General features: G+C 33.8%; 1 protein-coding gene across 9 annotated transcripts in view; it reads right to left on the reverse strand.

The window, feature by feature from the left end:
• col27a1b (collagen, type XXVII, alpha 1b) overlaps positions 1–12,234 on the reverse strand; it is a 152,800-nt gene that overhangs the window by 14,986 nt on the left and 125,580 nt on the right. For 8 of the 9 annotated variants that reach the window (XR_015490326.1, XR_015490327.1, XR_015490329.1 and 5 more), the window contains 9 exon segments: positions 11,081–11,125; positions 10,937–10,990; positions 8,850–8,903; positions 6,518–6,571; positions 6,328–6,381; positions 4,715–4,768; positions 2,696–2,803; positions 936–989; positions 407–514 (listed from right to left, as the gene is read on the reverse strand). Coding sequence is in view for 4 of the 9 variants with exons in the window: in XM_087252176.1 (XP_087108302.1) it covers positions 407–514; positions 936–989; positions 2,696–2,803; positions 4,715–4,768; positions 6,328–6,381; positions 6,518–6,571; positions 8,850–8,903; positions 10,937–10,990; positions 11,081–11,125 (585 nt within the window). In the remaining 5 variants the exon portion in view is untranslated. 9 annotated transcript variants of the gene reach the window in all.

A 12,234-nucleotide genomic window follows, 5' to 3' on the forward strand; every position in this document is an offset into this window, starting at 1 on the left:
CTGTCTATCTATCTATCTATCTATCTATCTATCTATCTATCTATCTATCTATCTATCTATCTATCTATCTATCTATCTATCTATCTATCTATCTATCTATCTATCTATCTATCTATCTATCTATCTATCTATCTATCTATCTATCTATCATCCATACATCAGTATTTATTTTACTTCCCCAGTTTGTGGAAAAGTTATCTGTGATGATTTTTTTTCTACTTGTGACTTTTTTTACCACTTGTTTTTTAAATTTACAATTTAAAATGAATAAAATGTAAAAATTAATCCCAAATGTTTTAATCCTTATGCCTTTTTTGGAAGACACAACATTGAAACTGAACATTCAAAAGTCTGATTTTGCAAAAACATTAACAATCCTTTAAGACAAATTGAATAGAATATGCACCATAAATCCAGTAGTTCCTCTGCTTCCTTTTGGCCCGATGAAACCCGTGTCACCTTGCTCACCCAAAGCACCCATCTCGCCAAGTTGACCTTGATGACCTTTGCTGCCCTGAAATTATTGTAAAAGGATAGTTCACCCAAAAAGTTCAGTTCTGTCATTATTTAATTATACTCCACTTGTCACACACCTATATGAGTTTCTTTTTCTATTGAACACAAAAGGAGTTATTAAGAAAAATGTTGGAAATCTAAAACCACTGCGCTGACTTCCAAATTATTTTTCCTACTATTGATGTTAAAAGTTAATGGTTTCTAACATCTTTTTATTTGTTAAACAGATCAAATAAACTGATAAGACTGGAAACATCTGAGAGAGTAAATAATGATTACATTTTTATTTTGGGGTGAACTATCCCTTTAAGCACCAATTACACTCATATATATACACAGGGATAAATGCTGAAATGCAATACTAATTACTGAAAACTGGTAAAGCTTATAAATTAAAATGTCAAACAAACATAAAATACCTTCTCTCCAGGTTTTCCCCTCTCACCAATTTTCCCTGGTTTGCCTTCAGGGCCCTGAAATGACATTACAGAGTTGACACACTGCAAAAATGAATAGACGGAGAGAGAGAGAGATCTCTGAATGAACACATTCAGTGGTGACTTATGGCTTTAATCATTCAGATCTACTACAAGAAGATTTAGTTTGTGTTTTCTGTCATCCAACATCACTCAGCGAAACATTTCAAAGCATGTGCGGAGACAATAAAGGGATCTGAACTCTCAGCCCAAACAATATGGCAAAAATTGCTTTATTTTAAGTGGGTAAACTTAAAAGCGTCAAATTGACTTAACTTAAAAATTGAGTAAACCCGTTGTAACTTTGAACTGTTAAGTTGACTTAATTTTTATAATTATGCATGTACAGGAGTTGGACAATGAAGCTAAAACACTGGCCAATTTAGTGTTGGAGGTTTCATAGTTAAATTTGACCAGCCAGTGTGGATGGGGGAAAACGGAGACGTCTGAAAACAGAGGCGGGGCTGCAGACATTCGCTTCTATGATTGGGGCTTTTCCTCAATATTAAGTAGCCTAACACACACAGTTCAGTCCTGCATCCTCTCCTTGTAAGTTAAAACATCGCAAGTTTGATATGGAAAACCAACTCCCGAGGACACGTCGGATAAAACTTCAAAGGTAACAGTGTACTTCATAACCTTATTCACATCACCCTGGATACGTACGTTGTTTCACTTTCTTAACAATAAATGAAAACATATTATTAGGAACTGCCTATTTTCATTTTGATATTAGCAACTTAACAGACAGCAGAAATGTTGAGGCATCGTGTAGCTGCATATATGAGTGTCATCTTTACTGTGTGCATATTTATAACAAAACAGAGCCTAAAACATCACTGCATCCTTTCATTTTCGTTGAAAATATGAAACATACCCTCTCTTTTGCTGAAAATCAGTATTAATAATCAATAACGGCCATTATGAAAGTATAACATACAATAAGTTTAAACATTATAGGAAATAAAAGCAACAATCAGTCAATATACAAAATGTACATGGTTACATTATTAACTTATCTTTGCGCTCAGCCAAAACACGTTACCTGAGAATAAGTAATAGATTCACAGGAAAGTCAGGGAATATGTCGTTAGATATAGACAACAAGATTAATTAAATATCACGTTTAACAAATATAGTGAGATTAGATCCAGTGGTAGATCCTTGATGAACAGTCTGACGAGCACAGCTCTCACAGCGCATGCCAGAGTGTGTGTGTGTGTGTGGTCACGTGATGTGCGTTTTCAGTGGTTTGGTGTAGATGGAGAGTTGTTCAGAATAACTGGGTGAAATGCCAGTGTGGACGCGGATCATTTTCATTCTAAAACATACTAGTGTAAACAGGGCCTTAGATGCAGAAGACCCCTACTGGCCCATATCTATCAGCTGATAACAACTGATAACGCCCTACTCAATTGAGCGATAGCATTCGAATCGTTTGGAATTATTGTGGTGTAAAACCAGGCACTTCAGGTTTGTTTCATTGTCCAACCCTGGTAGTTCATTTACTTAATAATTTAAGGCAGCATGTTTACTCACTTTAAGTAAAGCCAACTAATTGCTTTATAAGCGATGCATTTATTCACTTTTTGAAGTCAACAAATCACTTTTTACAGTGTACTTATTGAGTTTAATGAGTTTGCAAAATATCTGAAAACCTTAAGAAAATAAGCCACTGTTTCAAGAAATAAAAGTGCACACACCTTGACGCCTATTAAGCCAGGATCACCAGTACGTCCCTCTGTTCCTTTAAATCCGATGACTCCTTTTTCGCCTGATTCTCCCTCCAGTCCAACATCCCCCTGTTCACCCTACAGACAACGACATTTAGAGCGGGTTTGCACCAATGATGATTCAATTAAACAGCGTTTAGAGCTAAGAATTTGTTGATCTGGGTTTTATTTTAAATCAAGTCATGTTGGACCACTTCATTTCAAACACATTTGTGATTCCAACATTAATCTGTGATTAAAGCTTAAATCTGGGATTAGTTCTGATTGACTGTCGTTAAACTAAATGACAACAATATTACTCTTGTGTTGTAATTCACTTGTTTCAACATATATTTAAGTGACTTCAAATGGCTCATGCAAATAATAAAAATAAACTCTATCAGAACATTAATCTATGCATGCTCAGAGACTGCACAGTGTATTATAATAATTTATAATAATAATTTGTTATATTTATATAGCGCTTTTCTGGGCACTCAAAGCGCTTTACACAATGGGGGGGGGTTTCTCCTCATCCACCACCAGTGTGCAGCATCCACCTGGATGACGCGACGACAGCCATTTTGCGCCAGACCGCACACCACACACCAGCTGATTGGTGGAGAGGAGACAGAGATATGGGGAGGGTTAGGAGGCCATGATGGACAGAGGCCAGTGGGCAGATTTGGTCAGGATGCCGGGGTTAAACCCCTACTCTTTTTCGAAGGACATCCTGGGATTTTTAATGACCACAGAGAGTCGGGACCTCGGTTTAACGTCTCATTCGAAAGACGGCACTTACTGAACAGTATACTATACTGGGCATTAGGACCCACACAGACCGCAGGTTAAGCGCCCCCTGCTGGCCTCACTAACACCACTTCCGGCAGCAACCTAGCTTTCCCATGTGGTCTCCCATCCAGGTACTGACCGGGCGCAGCCCTGTTTAGCTTCAGTGGGCAACCATGTCACTAGCTGCCGGCTCAAATTAAGAGCTCAAATTAAAATATATATATATTAATCAATGAAGCAATATGGGTCAATAATCAACGACAAGAGGACAGACAACATCACATTTAGAAGGATTAAAGAAGATAAAAAAACATTATTCATTCATTCATTCATTCATTTAGGAAAACTTATGTGTTACGAGTCATTAGCTGGAGTACCCACTGGGCTCACTAGATGGCGCTCCAGCTTGATGAACACTCCATCGGCCATTCTCCTGGACTACACCTACCATCATGCTTTGCACCTCACAGCTGACCCAGTTTATCAATTTGGACACTGAATACACTGACACAGCTGCAGATCTTTCTCACTGATTAAGACTAAGCACCACTTTCACACACATTCTCTTCTCAGTCTTGTATATCTGCAAGAGAGCTTTTCCAAGTTTCCACAAAGCGGGATTGAAGCGTCTTCTTTCATAACTGTTCTGACACTTGGCTGTGCTGATGAAGTGAATCGTTGTAATTCATTACACACATGCACTGTTTTAAAACATTTTAAGCTTGTGAAACTCACTCTTGATCACATTTGATGATGATTGATGATCCTAGCAAACTGAACAGACCTTTTATTCCCGGTTGCTTTGCGCATGTCCTTTCTTGTTGATATGATTATACACGTGACTACCGAGACATGTTAATACACAGCTGTCAATCAATTCGGTGACCGCCCCAATTGGTCCACCGTTTTTAAGTTGTTAAATTGAAAAAAAAAGAAAAAACTGGGTGTTTATATCACCCTAATATGACGGTCTATACACTATTCCTACACACATGTCTGTCCAAACAGCTTGAAAAGTAGACTGTTTCCACCATAGGTGCCCTTTAAAGCTTAATCCTTATCGGTGGAATCCAATACAATTAAACCCGAATCAAAAAACATTATAGATGCAAGCAAAAAACTAAATAACTAAATGTTTATAAACCTTTTGTTTATTATAATAGGCATCAAAAGTAATCATGCAACCATTTTTAAGAATTTAAATGACATTTTTCTTACCTTGGCTCCATCGGGACCACTTGGACCAGCCTCTCCATCGACTCCAGGGTCACCCTAAATGAGAACATCTTTAAAAACATTCACTGTTCTACTTTAAAAAGACACAGATACAGACTTTAAGCAGAGCAGGTGCCATAATTAATCATAAACTTGTGAGCTGTGATAGACAAACATGCACGAGTTTCTGGGTCGCATCTAATAGGCCACCCTTTGTGGAAAAAATGGTATTAGCATTACTTTATTTTTTATTTATTTATTTTTTTTTTACAGAAATTATATATTGTACTTGTGATTTGATGAGAAAATAATCTTCATTCATTTATTCATTCATTTTCTTTTCGGGTTAGTCCCTTTATTAATCAGGGGTCGCCACTGCGGAATCAACCACCAACTTGAGCATATGCTTTACACAACAAATGTCCTTCCAGCTGCAACCCATCACTGGGAAACACCCATACACTTTATATCACACACATACACTGCAGACAATTTAGTTTACCCAATTAACCTAAAGTACATGTCTTTGGACTCGTGGGGGCAACCGGAGCACCCGGAGGAAACCCACAGGCAGAACATGCAAACTCCACACAAAAATGCCAACTGACCCTGCCAAGGCTCAAACTAGCGACCTTCTTGCAGTGAGGTGACAGTGCCACCCACTGCGCCACCCCTGAAAATAATCTTTTCACTGTACAACTTCTTTTCATGTGTTTATTGCTTTTTTTAATTACCAATGTGTGAACAGTAACAAATTGAGACCTTATCAAACTTCCAAGGTTGTGAAAACTTTTAGACTGACTTTTCTAAAATTTATTTGATGTATTTATATTGTAATTATAGGTTTAAGGAACAATTCTCACTAACATCTAGTGGTTTATTATCATATTATTTATGTAACGTCTGTTTATTTGAACTGAGCTAAACTAAACTGAACTTAAACACTGAAAACTGAACTACACTTTCAATTTACTATGATCTTCTATGTGAAACTGCTTTGACACAATTTACATTGTAAAAGCGCAATAGAAATAAAATGAACTGAATTGAATTTGTACTTATTCTGCATGATCTCATTTTACATCTCTAATCCTACTCGATACCAAAGCAGAAAATTAGGACTTTGAGGCCAAAATCATAGTGAATTCATTACTATTAGCTAGAATTGTACCTTAGGATAAAGTGTGACCTAAACTTTAAAATGAATTTTAATTGATATTAGGCTGCAGTAAAAATTTTAATAAGTACTGTATATAAGGTTTAAGTATGTAAGCAATATATTAAAATAAATAATTCTTTAAAGGATGAAATTATATTGCCATTATATCAGACTGCACCTTTAAATATTGTACTCTTAACACACTTGATATAATAATACCAGGAAACATTTGTTAAGTGATGTTAAGTGAACTGAAGTGCAGATTTAATATAATTGCAGTATGAGGCTTGTTTTCACTGTGTTCATGGAATAGTCATAAAACTGTACTTTCAGTGCTACACTGACCGAATGATTATCACTAACAGGCTAACAACATTAATTTTCCCCTCACCAAGTCATTTTCATTTAGTTTCTAATTAAATATATCATATCTTCTGAATAAAAAGAAGAAACCTACTCGAGGTCCAATCAGGCCTTGCTCTCCAATATTCCCAGGAGACCCGACTGCACCCTAGAAAGTGTGGGGAAAAAAGTAAGACAATTTTTAAAATGCGTATTTAAACATTGTTACAACAACAGTGGGATATTCTCATATATAATCATTATTTATACCCAAATCAGCAATAAAAACTATGTAGACACTCCACCTTCTCTCCTGGTTCTCCCGGTAAGCCCTGATCGCCAGCCTTCCCAGGTAAACCCTGTCACATAAACCAAGAAACTAGTGAACATCTTGCTATACAGTAATTGCTCACATATAAATAAGAATACATGTGGAAAAAATGGATAGCTATTTCAAAGAAAAGTGACAGCATGGGAGCAATTTAGTTTGGGGATCAATTGTTGGATTTGTTGGCATTGTTGGATTTGTTCTTCAGTGTTTGGGCTTTCAGCAGTGACATTAATATTACACTGATCTGAACTCTGAAAAAAGGACTGAATCAGTTTCAGTTTACTAGAACTTCATCTATGTTAAGCTGCTTTGACACAATCCCCATTGTAAAAGTGAAATACACTCTCAGAAAAAAAGGTACACGGTGGTACAAATAATGTTCCTTGAGGAACCGTTTTGTACTTTTATAAAGATTGTACCTTATATGGTACAGAAAAGACCTCTTATGATGCTGTTCTGTACCTTTTATGGTACAACTGAAATGAAGGTACACAATTGTTTCCATATAAAATGTACAAAACCTACTACAATTTCTATGAATACCTATCAAAACTTATTACAATATATATAAAAATAAATATAACTGGAAAGGCAAAGTGATTTATGAATAATTTCTAGAAGAAAGAAACGTATAAACATTAATTATTAAATTCTATAATACAATATTACAAAACAACTGGTAACGAAACTATAGGTATTGTAAAATAAAAGACTTTTTTTATTAGAATATGCAAAAAGGTACATAAATTGGGATCATACAAATACAAAAAAAAAACCATCAACTAAAAACCATAACAAAACAACAATAAACAAACCAAACAAATACAATATAGTCAGGTAGTGTTAGGTGTGTGTGTGTGTGTGTGTGTGTGTGAGTGTGTGTGTATGTGTGTGTGTGTGTGTGTGTGTGTGTGTGTGTGTCCATGTAAAGGTAACTTGGTGGAAAGGTCAGAGTACATACATTAGGAACAATATCAGCCAATAAATGAATCAAGTATCGCAGATAGAAGTAAAACAGATAAAAAAGAAACCAGTCAGAGTTAGGGAGTAACAACAATGCTTTGTAATGTATGATAGTTATAATGACAGTAAAAAGAAAGAAAGGACAACAGTAATAATAAATGACAATGATAATAAATCACAAGTACTACACTAACTACTACTACAGAAAGTTACTTATATTACAACTACTATTGCTGCTACTACAGTCACAACCACAACTATTACTACTATAATGTCTACTACTGCTGATACTACCACAACAATGACTACCACTACTGATACTACAGCGTCTGCTACAACTAATACAATGTCTACTACTACTACCGCAATCACTGCTACTACAACATCTACATCAACGACATCTACTACTGGTACTACTACACCAACAACGATTACTACTGCTACAACGACACTTTTACTACTTCTGCTACACTAAATAAAAGACATATTAAATAAATGTTAGGTAAGCATTTTGACACTGTTAAGGTCTTGCAAAGTGTCTTGTCACTGAGGTGGTACCTTTATATGTCAGATTTATACCTTTAATGAAGGCACAATATTGTATCTATAGGTTTTAAAAACCAAATGTTGGTTTCCCATGGTACAAATGATGTCCTTAAAGGTACAAACTGCAATGGTACAAATATGTTTCTTTGTCCTAAGGTACAAATCTGACCCATAAAAAGGTACTGCCCCAGTGACAAGGGTTTATATCTTCTTTGGTACAACATTGTACCATTTTTTTCTGAGAGTGTAGAAATAATTAAATTGAATTGACACTATTAACTAACTATTTACTGTGACTTTCGTCTCAAATAAACATCTACTTTGCTGTCTAGTAATAGTTCAGATCAGTTCCTCCAGGAATTTGCAGTTGCAACCTACAGTAATATGATTTAGTGACCACTTTTCTCAAAACTTTTAGCATTATTCGCAGCAATTCTTGTGTTTTGCAGTGAAAATACACACAAAACTTGTAATATATATATATATTTTTTATCTTTATGCATTCACAAAATTCTAGAGGAACTGTTAAGTAAGATGCTGTTAGGTTAAGATATCTTGTAATATTTAGGCAACTGAAATATGATCATGCATAATAAGCCATTAATCAAACTAAACTCAAACTACAATGTTCATTATTTCATTAAACTAAGTCTTGTCTATTGAAATAACAGGAACCAAGCCTAATTTGTTATTTCTCGCATTACAGTATAATGATAAATGTTTCTTTAAAAGTAATGAAAGAGTGCTGTACGGTGAACATATCAATATATATCTGAAGATTATGTCAATCATCTTACTATTGCTCCAATCTCACCCAATGGACCCAACACTCCCGGTGATCCTTGAGGACCCTATAAAAGTTAGATAGACAAATCTGAATAATACTGTTCATAATATTTGTAATGAAAAACACACACACTTTAACAGCTATCTTTATGGGGACTTCCCATTGGCGTAAAGACTTTTAATATTGTATATTCTACCCCCTACTCCTAAACCCAACATTCACAGGAAACACAAACACACATATTTTTCAAAGAACAAAAATACATCATTGTAATTCAAATAAAAAAAGTAGATATTTTTTGTTCATTAAATAAATCTGGAAACGTATCATATACAGAGCAACACAAATCTTACTTAAGCAAATCAGCATGTCAGAATAATTAATGAAGAAAAACATGACCCTGAAGACTGGAGTAATGAAAATACAGCACTGAATTATAGAAATACATTCAATTTGAATGAAAAACCATGTATTGCTGAACACAAGAGACTTCCTTTAAGAACATTTAAACAAATGTTACCAAACCGAAACTTTTGAACATCAGTGTACGCCAAGCTGATATTTAGCATTGTGTTTATAATAATGTTTCTTATAAATGTTTCATAGCGCTCAAATTAACTTTCATATTACCTTATGGTTTTATTTTAACTGCACTTTGTACAGTTCATAAAAGAAGGTAGATTAAGGAATGTTTTCTTGCCCACTAATTGCTCTTTCTTTGTGTTTCACCAAAGAAAGAGCAATTATAATGTGTGTACACAGTTGAAGTCAGAATTATTAGCCTCCCTGCATTATTAGCCCCCCTGTTTACTTTTCCCCCAATTTCTGTTTGAGGCATATATATATATATATATGCCTTAGTATAGTGCCTTAGTGCCCCCATAATTGTGTATATAAAAACAAAATCAAACACGGAGAGTTTCAAAAACCCTTTTGTATGTGGAACTACTTTCTTCCACATTGGATTCAAATCATAAGCTGACAGTTAAACAGTTGAGCGTGCATCTTTTAAACTTTAGATCTCTTGTGTCTGCTTTTTGCTGGCTGTATGTGGGCGGAGTAATACACAAAGGGTAAAGAGGCTGTAGGAGTTCTGATATTGCAAAATATCGCACGGCAATCAGCCAATCAGATTTGAGAACCAGACAGAACTGTTGTACTGTATAAATATATATATATATAAATATATATATATATATATATATATATATATATATATATATATATATAAATATATATATATATATATATATATATATATATATATATATATATATATATATATATATATATATATATATATATATATATATATATATATATATATATAAACAAAAATAATAGTTATAAATAAATAGCAGTACTATTGTTATTAAACAATTATTATTCTAAATAAATAACATAAATTAATCCTAAATGTAACTGGAAAACAACCTAACGACACAACTGGAGCGATGCTAAGATAATTTTAAAAAATCTCTGCATGAATATTAATTTTATAACAATGGAATTCTATAGACAATTCTATATTGCGTGAGGTATGTTTTTTTCTATGCACATGCTCAGTTTGCTTTTTGATTAAACATTGCTGTCATCAGCGTTGGTTTGGTTGAACATAGTAAATAACGTCCTTATTCTTGGATTACAACTCTTAATAAATACACTTGCATATAAGGGAATTCGTCGCTCAAAGCATTTACCGGGTCACTGGTGATGTTTACTGGGGCACATGCCCTAGTAAGTGGAGTCCAGCGATGCCACTGGGCTTAACTAGGTTAATTAGGTTAACTAGGCAGGTTAGGGTAATTAGGCAAGTCATTGTATAATGATGGTAGTCTGTAGACTATCGAAACAATATATAGCTTAAAGGAGCTAATAATGTTTTACCATAAAATGGGTTTTAAAAAATTAAAAACTGCATTTATTTTAGCCAAGGTAAAACAAATAAGAATTTGTCCAGAAGAAAAAATATTATCAGACATACAGTGAAAATTTCCTTGCTCTGTTAAACATCATTTAGGAAATATTTGAAAAAGAAAATAAAATTCAAAGGGGGGCTAATAAATTCTGACTTCAACTGTATGTGAAAGTACTTACAGGTTCTCCTAAGATGCCTTTTGCTCCAGGAGGTCCAGTTGGTCCTTGAACACCCTGTAAATACACGATTTTAAAGTTATAAGTATCTTAAAGAGTTTATAAATGTAAGGATGTCAAATTTAATAATATAATAAATTTACGTACAGTAAATCCGGTAGGTCCTGCTTCACCAGTTTCTCCAATTTTACCCTAATAATACACAAAAGAGAATCTCAGAGCTACAAACACTTAAACATTATAGTTTAACTGTATATTGTTTCACTATCTAAAGTCATTTAGTTGAGCGCTGTCTCCAAAACTATTGTAGATTTTTGGTTAAATGCTTCAATAGTATTTTTATGATCTGTCATTATATCAACTTATTCCACAGTCTATTTAAATGATTGATTCTGATTGGCTGAAAGGTGTGCCATAAAATTGTTTAATGCACAGGCAGCTCCAGTCAGTATTGACAATAGTTCAGTTTGTAAAGTAATATTTTCTGTCTTTTAGTAGATATATTATATGAGAGACTTGTTTTGTTTACCAAATAAATTGGATTTGCATTTTAAACATTAAATAAAAGTTAAAAAGATATTATTTTTTATTTCACAGATTAAGGTTTTAGTTATGATACTCCCAAAATAATTCAGCAGAAATCCGTAGACTTACCAAAATTCTCTGCAGAAATATAAAAGAAATGTCCAGATTCCGTCTGGCCCTAGCAATAAGTAAAGCCAGACAGAATCTGCATATATTTTTTGACAATTCTGCAGAGAATTTTGGGAAAAAAATCTGCAGATTTACGTGGAATGTTTTTGGGACTATCAAAACTAAAAAAAATTACATATAAAATAAAAAAAAATATGTAATGTTTACAATACAAGTTCGATTTGATCCACTTATTTGGTAAACGAAACAAGTCTCTCATATAATATATATCTACTAAAAGACTGTATTGTAAATAAATTGGTCACACTTTACAATAAGGTTCATTAGTTAATGTTAAGTAATGCATTTACAAACATGAACAAACAATGAACAATACATTTACTACAGTATTTATTCATGTTAGTTAACGTTAGTTAATGAAAATACAGTAGTTCATTGTGAGTTCATGTTAACTCATGGTGCATTAACTAATGTTAACAAGCATGGACTTGAATGTTAATAAAGCATTAGTAAATGTTCAATTATGATTAATAAATGCTGTACAAGTGTTGTTCATGATTAGTTCATGTTAGTAAATGCATTAACTAATGAACCTTATTGTAAAGTGTTACCAATAAATCAAATAATCACTTTCATATTAGTCAATA

The sequence above is a fragment of the Danio rerio genome, chromosome 5 (genome assembly GCF_052040795.2).
Source record: "Danio rerio strain M-AB ecotype USA chromosome 5, GRCz13ab, whole genome shotgun sequence".
NCBI classification, from domain to species: domain Eukaryota; kingdom Metazoa; phylum Chordata; class Actinopteri; order Cypriniformes; family Danionidae; genus Danio; species Danio rerio.